Genomic DNA, 22,288 nt, shown 5'->3' on the forward strand with positions numbered 1-22,288 from the left:
CGAAGGTGGACATCATCTGGAACTGGGGGATGTGGCCCACGCGGACGGCACTGGGCTGGGCTGGGCTCTGACCTGGGTGGCGGCCCTGATGAAGGCAGCCACCAGCAGGGAGGTGTGCAAGGCGTGTTGCCGACTCTCCACCAGTTCCTTCACCCGAGCCCGGCGCTCCAGCACTGTGCAAAGCAGGTCCTGTGCCCTGGGGCCTCCGAGCCTCTTCACTTCCTCACACAGAGCTGCCTCCTATGGGCAGAGTCAGGGGTCAGGGAGCAAAGCCTGCTGTTCCTCCACTCAGAGGGTGGCCCACAGGGAAGACCCGCTTTCGCACTGCATGGCCTAGGGCTGGCTGGTCTTCCCAGCAAGCCAGAACCAGCCCTGGCTTTCACCAGACCACTTCCCTTGGCTCCCCTAGGACCATGTGATATGGAGCCACGCGGCCCCTGTGCGCCTGCAGTGCCTTCCAGGCCCTCCTCCTGAGCCACACATCCCATTCTGCTCAGTCAGCCCTGACGAGGGCTCCTAGCCCCCCCCAGGCCACCCCTGTACATCAGCGCTACTGTGGGTACACACCAAGCCCCCCACATCCTCCACCTAGAACTCTCCAAATCCCCAGACTGCCCCCATCCCACCTCTGACTCCCTGGATCCATTACCTTCTCCTCCTGTGCAGCCAGCACCTTTTGGAAAGTCTCATGCTTGCGGACCAACTGCTCCACCTCTTCCACCGAGCTCCCCAAGGCACTGGTTTTCAGGAGGACCTGTTTCAGTCCATGGAGAGGTCAGAGAGGCTACCAGGGACGGCCCAGACAGTCAGCCCCCACCCCCATTTGCAGCCATCTGGGCTGAGGCAGGGCACAGCCTCTGAGCTCCCCATCAGGGAAAGAGCCAGGGTCCCAGGAAGCAGGAGAGTGAGCTGGGGAGAGGAGAGAAGAGGGAGCACTAGGGAGGCTCTGGGGCGAGGGCACCTGCCTCCCGCGCCTTCAGGATTTTGTCCAGGCGGCCACACTTCCTGAGGAAGAGCTGCTCCCGGCCCATGACCTGCAGCCTCTCTTGCTTCTGCTCCCAGGCCTGGAACACCCGCTCCCGCTGGTCCCGCAGGGCTTGCAGCCCATCCTGGACCTGAGGATGGGCACACGGGGAGCCTGCACTCCAGAGAGCTGCCTGCATGGGACAGACGTGGGTCCCCAGGGGAAGCCTCTGAGGAGCGACTGGTGTGGCACAGTGGGGCAAGGGCACAGGGATCAGGTGCAGGCTCAGTTCAGGGAGGCTGGGGGGTGGCACCGGGAAAGGGGGGCCTACCTCCTTGATACATGTCCCTGCAGCCAGAAGCGCCTGCTGGCCCAGCTGGGCGGCCTGCTGGTACAGCTCCTCCCGGGCCTCCAGCACGGCCCGAAGCTGTTGGTGGGCGCTGAGCTTCAGTGGGCCACTTCCGGGCTCCTGGGAGCTTGCCTCCACTTGCAGCTCCTGCCACACGCTGGCCACCCAGGAGGTGTAGTCCTGTACCTGGATCCCAAAGAGATGGAGGGAGAGCTGGGCTGGGTGGCAGAGAACTGGGCTCTGAGCCACAAACACAGCCCGCCTGGAGTGCACGCACTGGAGTGGCCTGAGCTGTCCCGGGTCAGACCTCAGATGAGGCTCGTGAGGCCTGTGGTCACCTGGTTCCTCCGCTGTCATCCAACCCAATCCTCCCAGGCCACTAAACTTGCACAAGGGCCAAGCCAGCCTCTTCCTGCCTTGCCTGGCACTTCTCTCCACCCTGGGTTTTTGCTGCCCTGCTTGCTTAGAAGTTCTTTTCCTCCCTTCCATCCCTTCCAAGTTTCCATGTTCACCAAGGGCTAAGGCCTTCTTTCCCTTGTGGAGCCACCTCTGCCCCCTGACATCTCACTGCCTACCTTGTCCTCTGAATCTCCGGTTTTGTATTTATAAACGGTCTTCCGTTGATTTACACACAAACACATGTTAGAGCTGGAGGGGCTTTAGATCCTAGTCCTGACAGCTCAGTACACAAACGAAGCAGGGTAAATGGCACAACAAGTGTGCAGGAAGGAGATTGTAACCTCCAGGCGCTCACACACAGGGGTAACAAGCTGGGGTCAGGGCCTTGCTCGAGAACACGCTGCTAGAAAGTGGCAGAGGTGGGCCTCTAAACTCAAGCCTTTTTGCTGTGTTACAGTTTGCGTCTCCCAGCCTACCAGGTACCGGGACAGCCCATGGCCAGGGCCCTCTGTCCCAATCTGACTCCCAAGGCTCATCTCCCAGCTAGACAAGCTCCCTGATGGCAGTGATTCCGTCTTACACAGGCTCTGTATCACCCCCTCTCCCCACCAACAGCTCCTAGCAGACAGCTTAACACAGATGTTACAAGAGATGCTGGCTGATCCAGAGGTCGTTGTCTAGGACATTTGGGTCTCTAGTTACGGGCTTTCCTGGGCTGTTTTCCCTCCTGAGCCCTGGCTGGTACCGCTATGTCCTGACTGCACTGTCACACACGAGCTGGTGTCAACCCAAAACTAAGGAGTCACTGTTGCACCTCCGTACTCAGCCCTCTGGCAGACACCAGCATGTGCTCGTCCTTCTTGTGTTCACATCTGTTTTGCCTCCAGAGTTGGAGGGCCTCATTAATGCATGCACACTCACAGCATCACACACATACACACACACACAGCCCTGGGGAAGGAAGAACCCTCACCGCCACGTGGAAGCGGGCCAGGAGCCATGCCCGCTCAAGCTGGGCCCGGCGCTGCTCTGCTCGCAGCTTCAGGGTCTCCCAGGCCTGCTCCAGGGCCTGCTGCCTCTGCTGTACTGCATGGGCCTGCGGCCCGGGCCCCAGCCTCTGCACCATGCCTCCCATCTCCATCAGCTCCTGCAGCTGGGGGCAGGGTGGGGATAAGAGGGAAGGGTCGTGTCCTCCTAGAGGCGAAGGGCCTGCCCTGTCCCACAGCTCGCCCTGGGGTCCTGCCCTTGGAGCACAGTGGACCCAACTGGCAGCTCCGAGAGTGGGGAAAGGGGCAGAGCAGACGGGCAGGCCTGAGGGGCCCTGAGGGGGAGAGGCAGCCAGACCTGGGCTCACCTGCTGGTCAGTGCCCATGAGCTCACGTTCCAGCCCCTCCTGTCTCCTCAGCTGGGCCTCCAGCCCACGCAGGTCCTGGGCCACGTCACAGGGGAGGCTGGTGGTTTTCTCCTGAGGAAAGGGGATCAGGAGTGGAGGGTGCGGCACTGAGTCAGGATCCATTCTAGAAGGAAACCCCCCCCCCCCTCCTCCCCCCCGGCTCACACCTGGACCTGGGTGAGGGCTCCCAACATGTCTCGGTGAACCTTGAGGGTGGCCTCAGCGTCTCGGAGCAGGCGGCCTCGGGCCTGGGTCAGCTCCCACAGCTCTGCCCAGGCAGCCCTACTCAAGGCAGACGGGTGGCAGATCAGCCATTGACTTAATGCTTCATTTCGCCCCTCGCCAGGCTGGTTGGCCATCCTCCTCTCTGCACTGTATCCAGGACTGGCCCACATCGCCCCTGCTAAACGCCCCCTCCTGTCTGGCCATGGCCGGGAGCCTCTCTTGCTGCCTTTGCTGTGAACTCAGTCCTTTGCTGTTGCCACACTGAACGCTTCACTGATTTCTCAGCTCTCTGATACTCCTTACATCTTGGGCCTTCAAGTCTCAATAAGTCAATCAGATTGGAGTTTCTCTTTTGCCCTCCTGATGTACTCAGCAAACTCTACCTGAGCTCCTAGGGCTGGGTCGGGCTAGGGGTTATGACCCAGGACGACCCTGCCTCAAATCTCACAGGTTAGGGGAGGATTCAAACCAGCCGGTGGGGAGCCAGGCAGTCTTCCCACAGCCCTTCCAAGTCCTGAGAGTCAGAGGTTTGGAAAAGTGCCCCTGCGGGTCTGGGCAGGGCTCTCTGACCTGCACACCCCTCCTTGCTTCCCTTCACAGCCCACAGTCACCCATGGCACAGCCACCCGTGGCAGGCTTGGCATCCCTGAAAGCAGCGCCTCCCCATCCCGGCAGAAAGAGCCGGTGTGGCCCTGGGCGCATGCGCCCTCTCTGAGTCCCCCGGGCCTTGTCTGCCCAGCACCCTTCCCCAAGCCCATGCCCTGGGTCTGCCCAGCACCCTTCCCCGAGCCCATGCCCTGGGTCTGCCCGGCACTCACTGCAGATCCCGCTGCATCTGATGGGCCCTGGGGGCTGCTCTGTGCCCTCGTTCCAGCAGCTTCTCTGCCAGCTGCTGGCAGCTTGCCACCCGCTGGCCACCCATCTCTACTGTGTGCTGAAACCTGACAAACTTGGTGCAGAGATGCTGAGGAGAGAGGGGAAGAGGTGACAGATGGCCCCAGCTGGCGAGACAGCAAGCAGCCCGGGGAGCGAGGCCCCCCACTGACATCTGGGCGATGGGGGGCTAGATGGGCGCAGCGCCTGCCCCTACTACTCAGAAGGCCTGTCCTCAGCCAGGACTCATAAACCCCTGCTACACACAGCCCAGCCAGCCCCTGCCCCCAGCCTCTTCTCACCAGGACGTCCTCATAGTCCTCCCCAAGGCTCTCTCCTGCTCCAGCCACTTGCTTCTGGCTGGCCAGCCAGCTCTGCAGGTCCTCAGCCTCCCTCATGAACTCGTGCAGCTTCAGGGTCCCCTCCAGCTCCCGGTCCCTGTGGGGATAGCCCATGGTTCCCCCGAAGTTAGCTGCCCACACCCGTGAGGACAGCTGACCCAGCCAAAGTGGGTGGCCTGAAGGAGGAGGTTATTCATGTTTCCTGCCTAAGCTTGAGGCTGGGGATTTGGGGAGAAGTAAAGAAGGCTAGGGTAGGGCAGGTGAAGGTGTAGGTAGGGGGAAGAAATGGGGAGCTGGGGGCCCAAGTTCCTGCCCAGTGGGCCCACTGAGGAATTTATGAAAAGAAAGGAGCAATACGCAGCAAGGAGCCATCTGTCAGCTCTGTGGGCCTGGGGTCATGGGCTCCTTCCAACCAGAGTTAAGGTATGGAAACAATTAACCTTGGCCAGGTGGCCTAAGCCTGGGGAGAGGTACAGCGCCCCTCACCGTGTAGCTGCCAGCTCCTGCAGGGCCTGCAGCCGCTCCCGGAGCCTCTTCTGTACCACACCCAGCTGTGCGGGAGCCTCAGGGCCAGTGAGGGTTTTGGCTCTCCAGTCAAGCTCCTCCATGGAGCTCCAATAATGAGCCAGTTCCTGTTGCAGGGCCTGCCAGCACACAAGGCTCAGGCTGGGTGATTTATTCATCTATCCATCTTATCTTCCCTCCTGATCATTCAACCCACTGATCACACACCCATCCTGTTCCTCCTTCCACTCACCCACCCACCCACACACTCACCTATCCACTCACCCTGACCCATCCGCTCACTCACACACTGATCACTCATCTACCCAATAGTGATGGGAGTTCTTATTGCTTCAAGAAAGCAAAAATGCAGTCTGTGGCTCACTATTTAGCAGGGCAGAGTGAACGCTGGGTCCTCTGGGCCAAGAAGAGAGGCCACGGGAGGCAGGTACTGGGCCCCAGTCTCCCAGTATGAAAACGGACGGAGTCAAGTGAGCAGCCCAGGATGCCTGGGACATGGAAGCTCCATGAGGCTTTGGCTACGGGCACGCCCCTTAGGACTGGCCCCCCGAAAGCCCTAAGTCACAGGACCCTCAAACACCGACCACTAGGGATAGGTAGACAAAACGCCCAGACAGGTGGACACTTCAGTGGTAACAGAAAGCAGGGCTGTGCCAGGATTCAGGGCTCACGTGTGGTTCTGAGAGTCAGATTCCAGGAAGGATGAGGGTGTCCAGGCCTCTCTTACTTTAATAGGGGAGGCTGATGGTTTCAGGGATGGTTAACTCAAAGGATGATATTCAAAGTGTGGGAAGGAGAAGCCTGTGGAAGATGTGGGGATGGCTGGAACAGGTGACCCCCAAGAGAGCAGGAAAGTGCCAGGGGGAGGAAAAGAAGCTAGAAGAGAAGGCAGAGAAATCCTGAGGCCACAGGAGTGCGGACCACTGTGGAGATGCAAGAAGGGGGAGGGCTCTTCAAAGGGGTGGTGTCTGAAGAGGAGGGCAACTGGGGGTGAGCAGGGGCCTCTGCAGGGTTGGGGCCGGGGGGCTGGACAGTCTCCAGGAAGAAAGAGCAGGGCTCTGCCTTTGGGCGTGAGACAGACCCTAAGAGGAGGGCAACTGGGGGTGAGCAGGGGCCTCTGCAGGGTTGGGGCCGGGGGGCTGGACAGTCTCCAGGAAGAAAGAGCAGGGCTCTGCCTTTGGGCGTGAGACAGACCCCTTCCTCATGGCCTGTCACCGCCCCAGTCCAGACCACAGCAGGGAAGCTCAGCATACACTACCTGGTGCTTCTTAATGAGCCTGATGGCGGCTGTCTCGTCCCCACCATAGTCCTGGCTGCTCACCAATGGCCACTTCTCCTCCACCCAGTCCTCCAGCTCTGATGCATCCAGGAAACACTGGCAAGAATGGAGTCAACTCACCTTGACCTTCTCAGATAGACCCTCCATCGCCCCTTGGGGACATCACACAGGCAGAAAGAAGGCTTCTGTTCCCATGGAGACTAGGCAGCTCTGGGCCCTGAGTTCTCACCACTGACCCAGCTTCGTGAGAGCTCCAGGTCCCACAGACCTCACCCGAAGAGGCTGCCCAACTCTGGCTACTTCCCCTGCCCCTGTGGCCTCTGCATCATACCTTCTGGAGGGCAGCAGCCTGCTGCAGGTGCTGGGCCTGTGCCTCACACGCCTGCTCCAGATCCGCCCAGCGGCCTTCCAGCTCCTGGCACCGCTCCACGATGTGCTGGGCCTGGGGGTGCCCGGAGGCTGCGAGGTGTCGCCCAGAACCCAGCACCCGTTGTACCTGGCCCTGGTGGGCTCTCACCTCCACCCAGAGTTCCTGCCACAGAACAGCATGAAGGGCTGCCGCCCTCGGGCACTCCTTAGCCACAGGGGGCCCAGAACAGAGCCATGGCTGCGGCTCCAGGGCCCAGGATGACTTGCAGGCAGAGAGGGGCTGGGGGCAGAGACTTGGGAATCAGGACTCCCTGAGTCATGGAGGAGGGCATCTAGGCTCTGGGAAAGGCACGTCAGGGATCCTGGGAGGAAACGGGGACCGTTACCTCATGCTTGTGGAGAAGGCGGGGGGCACCGTCTGGGTACTTAGCAGAGCTGGTGCTGGGCGTGGGCATGTGCTCTGCCACCCACACGAGCTCCGCGCCGCTCAGGTGGTGGAAGTGGTACAGCTCAACCGAGGCCTGCAGCTGCCGTCGCCGGCTGGCCAGATGTTGCTGCAGGGCCTTGAACCTGGGTGGACAGAGGAGCCAGAAAGGCCGGGAACAGGCGAGGTCCAGTGCCCGGTGCTTTCCTCATCCCAGTTGGGGCCCACAGGAAGAGGCAGGGTTCGGGGAACATCATCTGAAGATGGGGAGGCAGCTGGAAAGGCTCCCACCCAGAGGACCTCCCTGGCTTTAGACTGTGGGGTGCTTAGGAAGCCTGGCTGGGGTCTCTGACTCTCCTACCTCAGAAGTGACTCCACTCATAAGGGAAGGAGGCAAGGACGACCTCAGGGCCTTGAGGTGCCACTCTGCTGGGCCCACCGGGTGAAACCGCCCTCAGGTTCATATGATGGCAGTTACACACCATGGGGTGGAGGTGGGACAAGCAGCCGAGTACCTCTGGAGGTATTTTTGGGTCTCCTCCATGATGGCCTGGGAACTGACCGCCTGACGGGCCTCGGGGACAAGGGCAGCCATCTTGCTGGCCAGTGCCTGGCTCTCGGCCTCCAGCTGGCAGTGCTGTTTCTGGAGCCCCCGGCTGGAGCCCAGGTCCTGTCCCATTTCTGCCCTCTGCACAGTCCCCTCTAGCTGCTCCATCTTCTCCTTGGCTTCCTGGGGAGGGATACAGGGCGCTGCATTAGGCTGCCCGTGTGCAGATTGGCAAGTGGCCCTTCTTGGACACTAAGGCTGCAGGGCTAGCAGCATGCCAGATTCACCAAGGACCATTTGGGGAACTCTGTCCCTGCCACTGTTCACCTCCAACCCACGGTGCCCAATCCTTCTCCCAGAACCTCATGAGCGTCCCCGTCCTCTCTCACTTCTGCCTCTCACGGAGACTCAAGTCGTGCTGAGCACGCATGGGCACACAGGGGGCAGTCTTGGATCAGCCAACGGTGGGTAGCCAGGGTCAACGGGCCACAGGCTAGAGGCCTCCAAAGGCTGCAGGACTTTTCAGGGCCACTCCAGAGTCAGCAGAGTGCCCCGACTCCTCCTCTCCCCACTTCCTCTCCTGTCTATTCAGCCCCTCCTGTCTATTTGGGCTCCCTCCTGGATCCTCTCCTCTCTTGGGCCCACCTGTAGCAGCTGCAGGAGCTGGTCTTGCTGCTGAGCCTGCTGGAGCTGCTTCCCACGCTCTGCCACCTTGCGTCTCAACTCTTCCCACTTGCTACTTAGGCCCTGAAGCCTGGCCTGCACATCCTCCTGGGCATGGGGCCTGCTGCTCAGCAGCTCTCTCCCGACCTGCAGGGGACACAAAGGCCTGGGGCGTCTGGCTGAGCTGCTGGTACTGGGAGTGGCCGTGGTGGGCTGGGTCCGGGGGTAGCAGTGGGAGTGACTGGTTGCAAGCTGCATTCCATAGGCCGCAAGGGCGCCTCCAGCTCTTCGTGTGGCCCCAGATCTGAGGGCACTGGCAGGAGGGCTTTCCTCTGATGCCTGGAAATAGTGTGGGGTGAGCAGGCACTGGACAGCTGGTGGGAGGACTGTGTCCAGGCGGAGGCGGCAGGCTCGGGGACTGCCTCTTAGACTTGAGGGGAAGGGATGAGAAAAGCTCTCTGGGTTGGTTTGCGTGCTAAGACCGGGGTTGCCCGCTGAGTGAAGGAGGAAGCTAGGGGATGCTAACGCTCTGCAGAGTGAGATCCATTCTTCCTACAGCGACTGTGCTCCAGGAGAATGTGCTGTGCAGTGGAAACATGAAGCCGAGCAGGCCCCGCACCCTGGGCCCAGCGTCCCTCACCTGCTGCAGGCCCTCCACGTGCCCCTGGGTGGCCGCCAGCTCACGCGTGGCTGCCTCGTGCCGCCTGAGTTTCCTCTGGACATTGCTGGGCTCTCGGGATGGCTCGTCCACCAACATCTGCCCCTTCTCCTCCATCCACAGCATCACCTCCACCACATCCTGCTTCCATTCCTGCCCGGGAACCAAGGGAGGCAAAGCGTGGTGAGGGCTGGTAGGAGGACCTCGTGGAAGAGGGGTCTCAGGGTGCCCCAAGGGGAAGAGCAGGTTGAGGAGCCAATCCTAGGGTGCAGGAGAGGTGGGGGGCAGGGATTATTGCTCCCAAGTGGGAACAAGGAAACAGAGATGGGGAGAAAAATGTCTCAGGGAAAGTAGCAGAAAGAAGCCTGGAGAATCAAGGTCTGGCCTCACAGCGCCTAGTGCCCAGAGAGGAGGGGCATCTGGCCAGGTGCCCCCTGATCCAGCACATCAGATCATGGATGGCCCTATGTGTCCAGGAGGCCTCTGGACTAGCCCGGCTTTGAGCCCCTGTCATGGGCAGAACAGACATCCAACAGAGTCAAGCTGTGCAGCTGGAGCCACGGCCCATGCAAGAGCCGTAAGCATAGCCAGAAATGCTGGGGCTGGGGAGCAGCTGGCCGAGGGAGGGGCCCAGGCTTTGGGTCCAGCCCTGTCTCTCAGCAGAGTGGCCTAAGCCTTGGTTTTCCTCAACTGGAAAAATCAGAGTCATAATACCCATCTCACAAAAGGTGCTGGGAGGGTCAGTAAGCGGGAAAGTGCTTTGTAAACTGCAGTGCCCCAACAGAGCACAGCTGTAGTTCTGCAGTAGACTCTGAGGCATTCTTCCTGGAATGGTCTTGTGCGCTGGAGCGGGGGATAGGGGGCCGACCCCTCACCTGGAGCTGGAGGGAGGCCAGCAGCTGCCTCCTTCTCTGCTCACTCCTCTCCTGGACCCTGGTCCACCGCTCCTGGATGCTCTGCAGCTGTTCTCTGACCCTGCAGGGCAGGTGGAGTTGGGGAGGGTAGGTGGAGTCTCCAATCTACTGAGGCCCACCACAAAGGTCGGACCCACCACAGCCCAGGGTTCACCCTGTCCCCTGTTCATACCTGTCCCCTCACTCCCTGGGCACTCTCCCAGCCTCAGGGTAATGGGCTGCGCAGGCCCTGTCCAGACAGGCCCAGGCTTACTTGTGTGCAGCGGGGTGTCGGCTCCGAGCCAGCTTCTCGCCACGTGCCTGTAGACCCTCTGCTCTAGAGCCAAGGGCATCCAGCAGCCGCCCACACTCCTGGAGCTGCTGCACCAGGCTCTGGGCCTCCTGGAGACACAGAGACTGGGGTCAGGCTGAGAGGAGGGGAGTGGTCAGCACCCTCTCACCCACTGCCAACCCAAGGGCCCCTCTGCCCAGCCTGGCTTCAGGCTCCTACTTCCTGGGGAAGGCACAGCCCAGCTGCACACCCCTAGCTCCATACCTGGAGGCTGTCCAGCCGTAGGAAGGCCTCATGGTTGGCACAGGAGGCAGTGAAACCATCCACATCTCGACCAAACTTCTGCAATTCCAGCCCCTCCTGCAGTTGCTGCTGTCTTTGTTCCCAGGCGGCCTTTAACTCCTGGCCTTGGTGGCCCAGGAGCCTCAGGGCACTAGCCACCTCTCGGAAGTCTGGGGAGCCTGAGGCTGCCATGGGCTGGCCCTGAGTCTCCAGCTGCTGTAGCCTGTCCAGGACGACAGGCAGAGGGTCAAACCCTGTCTGCTTCCTGGGCCAACCTTCCTCCCCTCTGGCCTCCATGGTTCTTTCATCTGGGAGCTCTGAGGTGAGGGTAACTGGCAGGGGTCTGAAGTGGGTAAGCCCCAGGGGTCCACTCATCCTGTGGGATAGCTATGCCCTGGTGAGACAGCAAACAACAAGCCCAGCCCAGGACTTGGGACTCACTAGTTCCCGTGCTCCCTGCATGCCACAACTTGCTCCAGCTGGCCATGCTGATGGCGAGGCCCAGGCCAGCGGATGGCTGGGCAGTGCACCCAGAAGAAATCATTCAGACCGCCTACATACCTGACTGTGGGGTCACCACAAGCCTTGGTGAAGCCTGGAGCGATTAGGAAAGGCAGCTACCCCTCTGCCAGGTGTGCCTCCCAGGCTCAGTTTGAGGACAAGTGACACCTTCGTGTGAGTTAGGAAAAGGCTCTACTTGTCTGAGTTGGTGCAGCCCTCAAGTGGGTGGTGGCATCTAGTTAGCAGGGATGGGCTGGATTTCACGGTCCACTGGGCCACCTGTTAGGCTCCTTCATATGTGGCCCAGCTGCAGACTGTACCCACCCCTGCAGGATGAGGGGAGACATCGCTGTACTGAGGATGGTGTTGTCTTAGTCCTGGGTGGCAAGAGGCTGAGCCATTTTTTTTTGCTCCAGGGGCCTGTGGGGTCTGTATTACCCAGAATAGGTTAGGTGGCTCGGCCACCCTGACAGAGCAGTGCCCCAGGCTCCCCTGCATGGGGCGTGGCCAGGCCTGGACAGGACAGAACATTCCAGGAGGCTCAGACTCTGCCTGGGGTCCCTCCACAACACATGCAAGATGTCTGATCAGTCTTTGGTTTCACCCGCCTCTTTGTAAACCTGCCTCAGGTGCCAGGATGGACACCAGCCTGGGCCACGCCTCTGGTGACACGCTGCTCCCCATCTGTCCCTTCCTGGTGCCCTGTCCCCACAGGCCAGGGCCAGCCTAATGCATGCCCCACCTGCCCTCTCGTCCTGACCTCTCCTGCTGCAGGTGGATCTCCTCCAGCAGCTCTCGGTGCTTCCCCAGCAGCTGCTGGGCTGAGGCCACATCCACCGCCTCCTCCTTGCTGTGGAGCTTGGCCTGGATACTGTCTGCCCATAGCAGCAGCCGCTGGCTCTCCTGCAGGAAGCTCTGGTGGGCCCAGGCCTGGGCCCGCTTGGCCACTTGCTCCCGCACTCGCTCCAGCAGCCCCTGCAGCGTCTCCACGTGTCCTTGCAGGGACGGGCTCTCTGCGGGGCCCATTTCCTCAACCCTGTGGACAGGACCCACCGCCCAGTCAGTGCCCTGCCCCTGGCCTTGGGCCCAGGTGTAGGTTCCCCAGGGCAAGTGGTGGCAACTCTGAACTGGCCCCTCACCCTCAATGGAGGGGCAGCGAGCATGGGTGGCTCTCTCGTTCACCATGAGCACGTTCTCACACTGTTTCCCAATCTGTGCCCTGCCCTTCCGATGGCATACCCTTCCCATCCTCCCACCTCAGTTTCTGCCCTTCTCCCCATTCCAGAGCCCTGCTCAGGGCTCTGCTGTGCTGAATCCTGGCCATACTTGCTAGCCGCCCTTTGCAGGTGGCGAATGTCTTTCTCCAGCACCAGCATCTTCTGCTGGCCCACTCGCAGAACATGGTGGCCATCCTCTGAGTTCCCCAGCTCCAGGGTTTCTAGCTGGAGTATCAGGTTTTGCAGCTGGACCCGAGTGGATCCACACTCCTGCAGAAAACTGCACACGTGCGTTGTGCACACCAGCTGAGTTTCCTTCTCTTTCTTCAGGGCCTCCAGCTGTTCCCACCTGGGTCGAGGGAACAGGGTTATCTCAGGGATGTCATGTCACAGGGACACCTCCCCATCCATCCTGGGGCCTTGGTCAAGGCTTGCGTGACAAGAGCTGGCAGGCTGGCCATCCCCATTCCCTCTCTTCCCATCCCTGACGCCTCTAGTCTTTCTTACTGGCATCTCAGGAGTCAGGTAAGCAGGTACTCAGGTCTGGGCACTAGCCAGCCTTCTCTACTCGGCAGCACTCTCTCTTAATTTTTACCTCTGACTCAGTTCCTCCTGCTGTAGCTGGATTTGAGGGGAATCTCCAGGACACCTCTGCTTCAGCTGCTCAGCGGAGCTGTTAACCTCAGTCCAGAGGCTTCTTCCCACAGCCAGGGCAGTGAAGAAGTTCTGGGGAAAGGAGATTCCAGGCCTGGAGGGGGCCTTTTCTCTTCCTACAGTCCCCTTAGTACTAGGAATGACCTCAGATATGCACTGCTACAGAGATGTTTGAGCTGCATGCCTCTGGAAGGACAGGGGTCTGTGTCCTTAAAAGGCTGGGAGAGCCCTTTAAAAATTCAAGACCAGACATCCAAATTGGAAAGGAAGAAGTCACACTGTCACTATTTGCAGATGACAAGATTTTATATATAGAAAACCCTAAAGAATCCACGTGGTAATGCAGGAGACACAGGTTCAATCCCTGCTTGGGGAAGATCCCATATGCCAATGCGGCAACTAAGGTCACGTGCCACAACTACTGAGCCTGTTCTCGAGAGTCCAGGAGCCACAGCTGAGCCCACATGCACAACTGCTGACGCCCACATGTCCTGGAGCCCACACTCGGTAACAAAAGAGAAGGCTCTGTAATGAGAAGCCTGAACACCGCAGCTAGAGAGTAGCTCTCACCTGCCATCACTAGAGAAGAGCCTGAGCAGCAGCGAAGGCCCAACCCAGCCAAAAGTAAATAAATAAAATTTAAAAAGATTCCACCAAAAAACTGTTAGAATAAATGAATTCAGTAAGGTTGTAGGATACAAAAATCAATATAGAGAAATATGCTCAATTTCTATACACTAATAAGGAACTACCAGAAAGAGAAATGAAGAATCTCATTTGCAATTACATCCCAAAGAATAAAATACCGAAAATAAATTTTCTAATTTTATTCTTTGGGAATGCAATTGAAAATGGGACTGTTCTCTTCATTTCTCTTTCTGATAGTTCCTTATTGCTGCTGCTGCTGCTGCTAAGTCGCTTTAGTCGTGTCCGACTCTGTGCGACCCCATAGACGGCAGCCCACCAGGCTCCCCTGTCCCTGGGATTCTCCAGGCAAGAACACTGGAATGGGTTGCCATTTCCTTCTTCAATGCAAGAAAGTGAAAAGTGAAAGTGAAGTCGCTCAGTCGTGTCCGATTCTTTGCGACACCATGGACTGCAGCCTACCAGGCTCCTTCGTCCATGGGATTTTCCAGGCAAGAGTACTGGAGTGGGGTGCCATTGCCTTCTCCATGTTCCTTATTAGTGTATAGAAATTAAATCTGCAATTACACTCCAGAGAATAAAACATTTAGGAATAAATTTCGGGCTTCCCAGGTGGTGCTAGTGGTAAAGAACCCGCTTGCCAATGTAGGAAACACAAGAGATGTGGATTTGGCCCCTGGGTGGGAAAGATCCCCTGGAGAAGGAAATACTGGATCCCCACTCCAGTATTCTTGCCTGGAGAATCCCATGACAGAGGAGCCTGGTGGGCTACAGTCCATGGGGTTGTAAAGAGTCAGATATGACGGAAGCAACTTAGCACAGCACAAGAATAAATTTAACCAAGGAGGTGAAAGATCTGTTCATTGAAAACTATAAGACATTGATGAAAAAAATCAAAGAAGACACAAACAAACAGAAAGATACTTTGTGCTTAAGGACTGGAAGACTAAAATTTGTATGGGACAATAAAAGATCTCGAACAAACAAAGCAATCTTGAGAAAGAACAAAGTTGGAGGCATTATGCTCCTTGATTTCAAACTCATTAACAAAGGCATAGTAAATCAAAACAGTATCTGGGATAAAACAGCCTATAGATCAATGGAACAGATAGCCCAGAAACAAACCCATGCATATATAGTCAATTAATTTTATGACCAAGGAGTTATAAAGACTATACATTGGGGAAAGGACAGTCTCTTAAAAAATAGTGTTGGGGAAACTGGACAGTTGCCTACAAAAGAATGAAACTGGAACACTTTCTAATACTATACATAAAAATTAGCACAAAATGGATTAAAGGCTTGAATGTAAGACCTGAAATCATAAAGCTCCTAGAAGAAAACATAGTGGGGTAAGCTCCATGACATTGGTCTGGTAATGATTTTTTTGGGGGATTTGGCACCAAAAGCAAAGTGACAAAAACAAAATAAACAAGTGGCCAAAAAGCTTCTGCCCAGCAAAGGAAACCATCAACAAAGTGAAAAGGCAACCTATGGTATGGGAGAATGGAAGAAAACATTTGCAAATCATACATCTGATAGAAGGTTAATATCCAAAATGTACAGAGAACGTACATATTTTAATAGCGAAAACCCAAATAATACAATTTTAAAAGGAGCGAACATACAGATGGTCAAGAGTTACATGAAAAGATGCTTATCACCATCATAAGGGAAATGGAAATTAAAACCACTGAGATATCACCTCATACGTGTTAGAAAGGCTATTATCAAAAAGACAATAAATAAGCGTTGGTGAGGATGTGGAGAAAAGGGAACCCCGGTGCACTGCTTGTGTGAATGTAAATTAGTACAGCCACTATGGAAAACAGCATGGATGTTCCTCAAAAAATAGAAAATAGGACTACCACGTGATCCAGCCATTCCACTTCTGGGTATTTATCTGAAGAAAATAACATTAACTCCAAAAAATATATACACCTCCATGTTCACTGCAGCATTATTTACAAAAACCAAGGTGTGGGAACAACCGAAGTGTCCATCAGTGGATGAAAGAACAAAGAAAATGCCACACACACACACACACATGCACGCACGCACGCACGCACACACGTGCACACACGCATGCACGCGAGCACTGAATATTATTCAGCCCCAAGAAAGAGCTGAAATCTTGCCCTTCAGGATGACACGGATGGGCCTTGACAGCATCATGCTAAGTGAAATAAGTTAGATGGAGAAACACGAATACCATACGATCCTACTTATATATGTGATTAAAAAAACCCAAGCTCACAGATTCAGAGAATGGATTGGTGGTTGCCATAGGGGAGGCATGGTGAGTGGGTGAGATGGGTGAAAGGTACACACTTATAGTTATAAAATAAAGCTTTTGTTACTGTGCATGTATGCTGGTGGATGTTACTAGATTTACAGGGTGGTCATTTTGCGATATATGACATCTAATTATACCTGAAAAACTACAGTGTTATATGCTAATTATATCTCAATAAAAAAAAAAAATTCAAGGCCAAATCCTCTTCTCCCTCCTCGCAGACAGGCAGCTGACACGGAGCACTGGGGCACAGGAGTGAATATGGGAGAGGCAGGAGGAGTGAGGAGGGGGCAGGACAGGGGTCCCCAGAGCAGCAGGGCCAAGCAGGCAAGACCCCCTCAGCAGCAAGGTACCTCATGCTTGAGCTGCATGACTTCCAAGTTGTTGGCCTCAGGCTGCAGCGTTTGCAACAGCATTGTCTGTTTGGTCAGCCAGGACTGCAGCTCCCCACATGAGCCATAGAAGCCAAACAGGGCCACCGCCTCCTCCAGCTGGGCCCTGCGGCGCTGAGAGGCCAGCCCAGAGGCTGGGGTGAGGGCCAGCACCTGCCATGCGGCACTGAGAGCAGGTCCCCCATCACCTCCCAACCCGCAGAGGCCAAGGCCAGGCCCAGAAACAGTCCCTGTCCCACTGCTGGGCCCTCCACCCTCTGGCAGAGGGCCCGGCAGAGCGTGCTCGTTTCTCTTATCCTACTCACACCCTTCGCTCTTGGGTACAATCTGCGCTTCTCCCTGGGTCTGGCCCTGCTACCCGCCCCTTCCTCTGTAGGCTCTCCTCTAACTGCTCCCGGGCCTCCCCGCTGTGCTCCAGGCACCCTGGTCCTCCTCCTCCACTGGGCCTCTTTCCTGCCTTTGCCCAGGTCCTGCTCAGAACACTCTTCCCCACCATCTCCCCCTGCCATGCTCCTGACTCACCTGCTCTCAGCTTCTCGTTAAGTCTCCGCCTAAACGTCCATCCCTCAGAGATGCCTCCCCTTCATGTTCCCATTGCACCCAGATCCAGCTAATGACTCGTTTCACACCTTCTCTGCCCTGACTCAAGCTCCTCGAGGGCAGGGAACGTGTCCTGTCACTGCTCTGTCCCTGGGCTCACAGCCCAGGATCCAGACTAAGGGAGTGAACGTTCCATGAACAAGGAGTGTTACCTCTGCCTGGGCCCGCAGGCCCTCATAGTCCTGGCTCAAGCGGTCTTGTGTCTGGAGGATGGTGTTGGGGTCAAAGCCAGGATCAGGCTCATCTGGGAGGGCCATCTTCTGGGTGCCCCACGGACCAGAGTGGCAGAAAACCTCACACCAGGCCCCCGGGTTTCTCGGGCCTATCTTTGGAGAGCTCAGGGCAGACACCACCTGTGCCCACAGGACAGAGGTCAGCGTGTCTGGAAGGGCTCCCAGCGAGGAGCAGAAGGCTTGGCAGGGTGGGCCAGCAGCTGTACCTGAACTTCCTGTCCCATGATGTGCCTGAGGGGCACTGTGGCCTGGCAGCCCCCTGGGGCGTCGGGGTCCGTCTGGCGTGGGGGCTGCCGGGCCTCTCCCGGGAGCTGGGTGAAGCGTGTGCCTGTAGGGACACAGGTTCTCAGGGCCGCACTGGCCCTGTGCCTCTTGTTGAGCCAGGAGCTGGCCAGTGGGGATGGTGGGGGCGGGGGGGGGGAGGGATTATTCATGACTCAGTCCTGTGCCAGGAGCCCTGCAGGCCAGAGGAGGATGAGGGCCAGAGCTTCCTGAGCTCCTGAAGGCCTTACGCCAACAGACCTAGGACACTTCCCAGGACTGTGCATGGATAAGCAGAATGTGCGGTGTGTGAAATGAATACTATGGGGGCCCAGGGGGTGGAAGATGGCCAGAACAGGCTGGGGCTGTTGGGAAAGATTTCAAGGGCAAGGTGAGCCTGGTAAGCATTTGCAGAGGGGGAGGCAAAGTGGCTCTGGTGGCAGGAGCTGGGGCATAGAGGGGTCACGGGGAGCCCAGGCTGGCCTTCCAGATGGGGGATCTCTGTCCCTCTGTGTCTCTGGCCCCGGGCAGGGGTCAGACATTGCAGCAGCAGCAGCCGGACTGGCCACTCAGGGGTTGAGGAAAAGGAATAGGCACAGAGAAAGACTGGAAAGGGAGGGGAACAAAGGAAGACTCAGAATTTCAGGCAGTTTCATATCTTTCCTCCTCTCCTTAACTTCTTCCCTTCAGTCTTTGGATGCCCCCGAGAGCCACACAGATTGCTGATGCTCTGTTAAGGTGCCCATGTGGGGTCTTGGCCTTATACCTCTGTAGATGGAGCTTGTCTTGACCTGAGGGCTGCCCCGCAGTGCTAAAATTTGGGTCCCATCCTGAGGTCTCCTGGTGACATCTCCATCAGTTCTGCTCCAGCCTTCTGGGGGCTCCCTCTGTATGGAGGAGGGAAGGCTCTGCTTAGCTGCCAAAGTGACTTCCCACACACAGGAGAGGGGGCATCTCTGTACCTCCCCACCACCACTGGGCAAAGCAAGGGTCTGAAATGCCAGAGATTAGAACTAAGCCTTCTATCAATGCCAGGGCTGGCTGGGCAGTAGAGGCCACAAAAGAAGGATAAGGCGCCTCCCATCATTCATTTAAACAACTCGTACTGGAGAAGGCGGTCACATAGTACAGAAGGAAAGCAATACCAAAAGCAGCATGTGTTCATATAATGCAAGCGCCAGGAGTTACACATTATAGCCACACAGGGAGGGATAGGGATAGGGATTGGGCTGTCTCAGCCCTGGACAGGAGCTGGGCAACCGCCCCAGCGGGTGTGAGGGCAATAACTTGGCCTCTATGAACCTTGGTTACCTCATCTGTAAAGAGAGGGGGCTGGACCAGACAACTGTTAACACGTTGTGGTTCTATTTTCAAAAATTGTTGATTATACGGTCCAGGGAATAAATGCAAAGGAAAAGAGATAGCTCAACCTCAGCTAAGTTAGAACCACAGAACTTTCAGACCTGGTAGTCTGGTCTTGGTGATCAGTACCAACTATGCCACCAGGCCCCCTTCCAAGACACGAGGACCTGTGCTGCTGGTCTGCAGGCACCCAGGACATGGAGCTTCCTTGGCATGAGGGTGTGTGCATGCTAAGTCGCTTCAGTCATGGGATGAGGGCAGACGGACCAAATGTGAGTGTAGGACCTGAGGGCTGTGATTTACACATCCTGAACTACATGTACAGCTTCTTGAAAGAAACTGCGTACCCTCAGAGACCTGAACCATCCTGCCCAACATGTAGGTATGTGGTTTTTTTTTCCTTTTTTAAACTGGAGGCTCAATAAACTGAGGGAGGGGATTCAGAAAGCAGTCTGGGGTAGTGATTTGGCCACCCAAAGCCTAAAAAGGCCTAGTCAGGAGAGACAGCCAAATAGGGCTGAAGGGTGAAAGGACCCCTTAGGCCCAGTGGTCAAAGTAAAGGGATGTTGCTGGAGGAAACTGGTCAATGCCTGGGAACTTGTGGGCCAAGTGAGCAATGCCTAACCATCCTCTGATGTCCTCCAACCATAGGCAGACAGTACTCTACTAACTCTGGGCTAGAGCAGCAGGGGAGATGCTGCTGAGAAGGAGTGGGCACCTCCAACCCCAAGGAAAGGCACGTCAGCGGCCACAAACGCCATCTCATTTCCACCTGCTGTGTGGTCAAGGGCACAATGCGCATTTGGGGTCGGGGGCCCATGGGTTTGGGTCCCTGTCCTGTCTCTACGTACCAGGAGTGCTGCCTGGGCTGTGGCCACCTGTGCCTGTTCATCTAATCGACGCAGCTCGGTCCCAAAGGTACGCACAGAGCGTTCCAGACGCAGGTGCTGCCGCAGTAGGGCCTCGGTGGCCACCTGGTCCTGTCCAAAGGATGCACTCTCCAGTGCAGACCGCTGCTCCTGAAGCCATGAGTCTGCCTCTGCCACGTCCGTGAAGTGCTGTGAGGAGGAGGGTAGGCTGGGCACACATGGGCTGACCCTGCACTCCCTGCCTGGCCACCTAGCTCCCACGGCCCTGCTACCTGCTGGACGAACAGGGCTGCCTGCAGCCTCACGCCCTGCTCATCCATCCGGGCCCAGAGCCGCTGCCACATGCCCTGAACCGCCTCAGCCCGCTCCCAGGGATCCGGCTGCGGCGGGGGCCCGCAGGCTCCCAGGTTGCGTCCCCTCTGCAGGAGATCAGCACACACAGCCTGGTGGCGATGGAGCTCGGCTTGCAGGGCCTGGAGGAGCACAGAGGAGGGAGCTGGGTGAGGGAAGGGATGGATGGCAGGGAGGGGGAAGAGGCAGGATGCAAGGTAGAGGGCACCTTATGTTTCTGCAGGGCCACTGCGATCTGGCTGAGATCCGGGCCTGGAGACGCATCCTCCACCAGCTGTCCATGCTCCCTCAACCAGGCTTCCTCCTCCTCACAGCTGTGCAGGAGCTCTGCCTGCTGCAGCGTCTGCTCCAGCGAGGCCCGCCTGAGGGACGGCAAGGGCCACAGCGGGGATCAGGCAGTGATGGGGCTTGGGGAGGGGTTCCCCACCAGGCCCAGACACCTCCCCTTAGATAGGAGCTCTCCTGTCCCTGGATCACTCAACAGAGGAGACGAGGGTCAGGCTAGAGGAAGTCACCAGGCAGCACTGTTTAAACCTGGGCAGGAAGTAATCTGGATTACAGAAAAGTTGGGGAGAGGGTAGAGGAGTTTGGGTGGGCTCTTACCTGGACCTGGCAAGAGACGTGAGGCTCTGGGAGAGCTGGGCCAGCGCCCTGGCCTTGGCCTGCAGCACCTCCACAGCAGTGCCCGTGGAAGAGTCCAGCTTCATCGTCTGGTGGGCCAGATGGCTCACGTGGGCTCCAAGGGCTGAGATCTGGGCCTCCAGCAGGTCATGCCTCTGCAGCAGCCTCTCTACCTCTGTCAGCTTCTGCCCACAGGCCACGGAGCTGACCAGCACCTGGCCAGGGACAGATGAGTGGTCATTAACGTCCCAGAGTGCTGGGTCCCCGTGAGTGCCAGGACTGGTGCACGCTGCTATGTTCCCCCGGGGGTCCACTGGTCCAGGGCCCACCTGCAGCTCGTTGAGCTGGTCGGAGGCAGTCTCCACCTCCTGCAGCAGGCTCAGCACAGCCTGCATGCCCGCTATCTGCTTCCTCTGCCCTTGGAGCCGCTGGAGGAGCCGCTCCCAGCGCTGGGTGATCTCCAGCTGCCTGGGGGATGTGAGAATAAGGGTGGTGTCCACTGGGCCGTGGCAGGGAAGCTTGGGGTCCACAGTTGGTGGTGGGGTGCTTGTCTGTACTGGAGGAACCTGAGTACTGTGGCTGGGGCTGTGAGCATCCCAACCTGGAGTGGTAGGGGCAGTGTCCCTGCCTTTTAGAAACAGGCAGAAGAACTGGAAGGAGAGTCTGGGAGGTTCAGGCCTCCTCTGACCCCCAAGCCTTCCTTCCAGTCCTCATCTCAGGTGACTGCACCTCCATCCTTCCCAGTGCCCTGGCCAGGAACTGGATGACTCACTTTCTCACATCCCACTTCTCATCCATTTGCAAATTTCCTTGGACTCAAAATAAATGCAGAACCCCTCCATTTGTCATCGCCTCCACTTCTCTATCATTCTAAGTGACTACTGCAGTGGCTTCCTGACTGTCTCTGCCTGTGCCCTTGTCCTTTCAGTCTACTCCTGTCACGGCAGCCAGAATGATCGCTGTAAAATAAAAGGTCGATCATGTCACTCCTCCGCTCAAGTCCCGCCGTGACTTCCTGTCTTCTTCTGAGTAAAAACCAAGTCTTTACCGTGTCCTGCAGGGTCCAGCAGGATCTCTGCCACCACCCCTGGCCTCCACACCTCCCTGACTTCAGCTACAACTTGTTCACTTGGCTCCCACGTTATTTTTCAAACATGCCAGGCAGGTGCCCCTTTGGGACACTGCGCTAGTACATAGTCCGTCATCATATCTGTTTGGTTTCTCGCTTCCTTCTCGTCTTTCAGCTCAGTTGCTCAGTTGTGTCCGACTGTGCGACCCCACGGACCACGGCACGCCAGGCCTCCCTGTCTATCACCAACTCCTGGAGTTTACCCAAGCTCATGTCCATTGAGTGGGCGGTCTTTGTTCAAAAGTAAACCTCCTCTGACCACTCAGTATAACTCCCTCTGCCCACCTTGGCACCTCATATGCCCCCTATTCTGCTTTATTATCTTTTAAAATCCCTGTCTCACAGACTATATATGTTTCTGTTTTCCTTAGTAGTATGCAAGCTCTATGAGGGGAGGGATTTTTATTTGCCCTCCTCACTGCTAAATCTCCAACACCTAGGATAGTACTTAGGACATAATAGATACTCAATAAATGCTTAGATTTAGTGAATAGATTAATAAGAGGCTATCTGGAAAGAACAGTGCTTTACCAAAGGGATCAATTACAGAGGCTGGAATTTTAGGCATCAGTGGGAGCTAGATCTTTTTATTTATTTATTTATGCTGCACCACGCATCTTGCGAGATCTTAGTTCTCTGACTAGGGATCGAATCTGGGCTCTGACAGTAAAAGTACCAAGT

The 22,288-nt window shown here is 57.0% G+C and overlaps 1 protein-coding gene across 1 annotated transcript in view; it reads right to left on the reverse strand.

The window, feature by feature from the left end:
- SPTBN5 (spectrin beta, non-erythrocytic 5) overlaps window positions 1-22,288 on the reverse strand; it is a 50,147-nt gene that overhangs the window by 18,442 nt on the left and 9,417 nt on the right. The window contains 29 exon segments of the mRNA XM_052647358.1: window positions 73-240; window positions 650-754; window positions 966-1,115; window positions 1,296-1,493; window positions 2,680-2,865; window positions 3,067-3,177; window positions 3,273-3,387; window positions 4,149-4,294; window positions 4,506-4,641; window positions 5,031-5,188; window positions 6,328-6,444; window positions 6,680-6,880; window positions 7,104-7,287; window positions 7,657-7,871; window positions 8,334-8,498; window positions 8,992-9,162; window positions 9,885-9,984; window positions 10,177-10,304; window positions 10,459-10,699; window positions 11,738-12,013; window positions 12,304-12,543; window positions 12,790-12,920; window positions 16,143-16,295; window positions 16,934-17,134; window positions 19,489-19,695; window positions 19,779-19,979; window positions 20,066-20,219; window positions 20,461-20,693; window positions 20,808-20,946. Coding sequence (XP_052503318.1) covers window positions 73-240; window positions 650-754; window positions 966-1,115; window positions 1,296-1,493; window positions 2,680-2,865; window positions 3,067-3,177; window positions 3,273-3,387; window positions 4,149-4,294; window positions 4,506-4,641; window positions 5,031-5,188; window positions 6,328-6,444; window positions 6,680-6,880; window positions 7,104-7,287; window positions 7,657-7,871; window positions 8,334-8,498; window positions 8,992-9,162; window positions 9,885-9,984; window positions 10,177-10,304; window positions 10,459-10,699; window positions 11,738-12,013; window positions 12,304-12,543; window positions 12,790-12,920; window positions 16,143-16,295; window positions 16,934-17,134; window positions 19,489-19,695; window positions 19,779-19,979; window positions 20,066-20,219; window positions 20,461-20,693; window positions 20,808-20,946 — 4,930 coding nt within the window.

This window comes from Budorcas taxicolor, chromosome 10 (genome assembly GCF_023091745.1).
Source record: "Budorcas taxicolor isolate Tak-1 chromosome 10, Takin1.1, whole genome shotgun sequence".
Classification (NCBI taxonomy): domain Eukaryota; kingdom Metazoa; phylum Chordata; class Mammalia; order Artiodactyla; family Bovidae; genus Budorcas; species Budorcas taxicolor.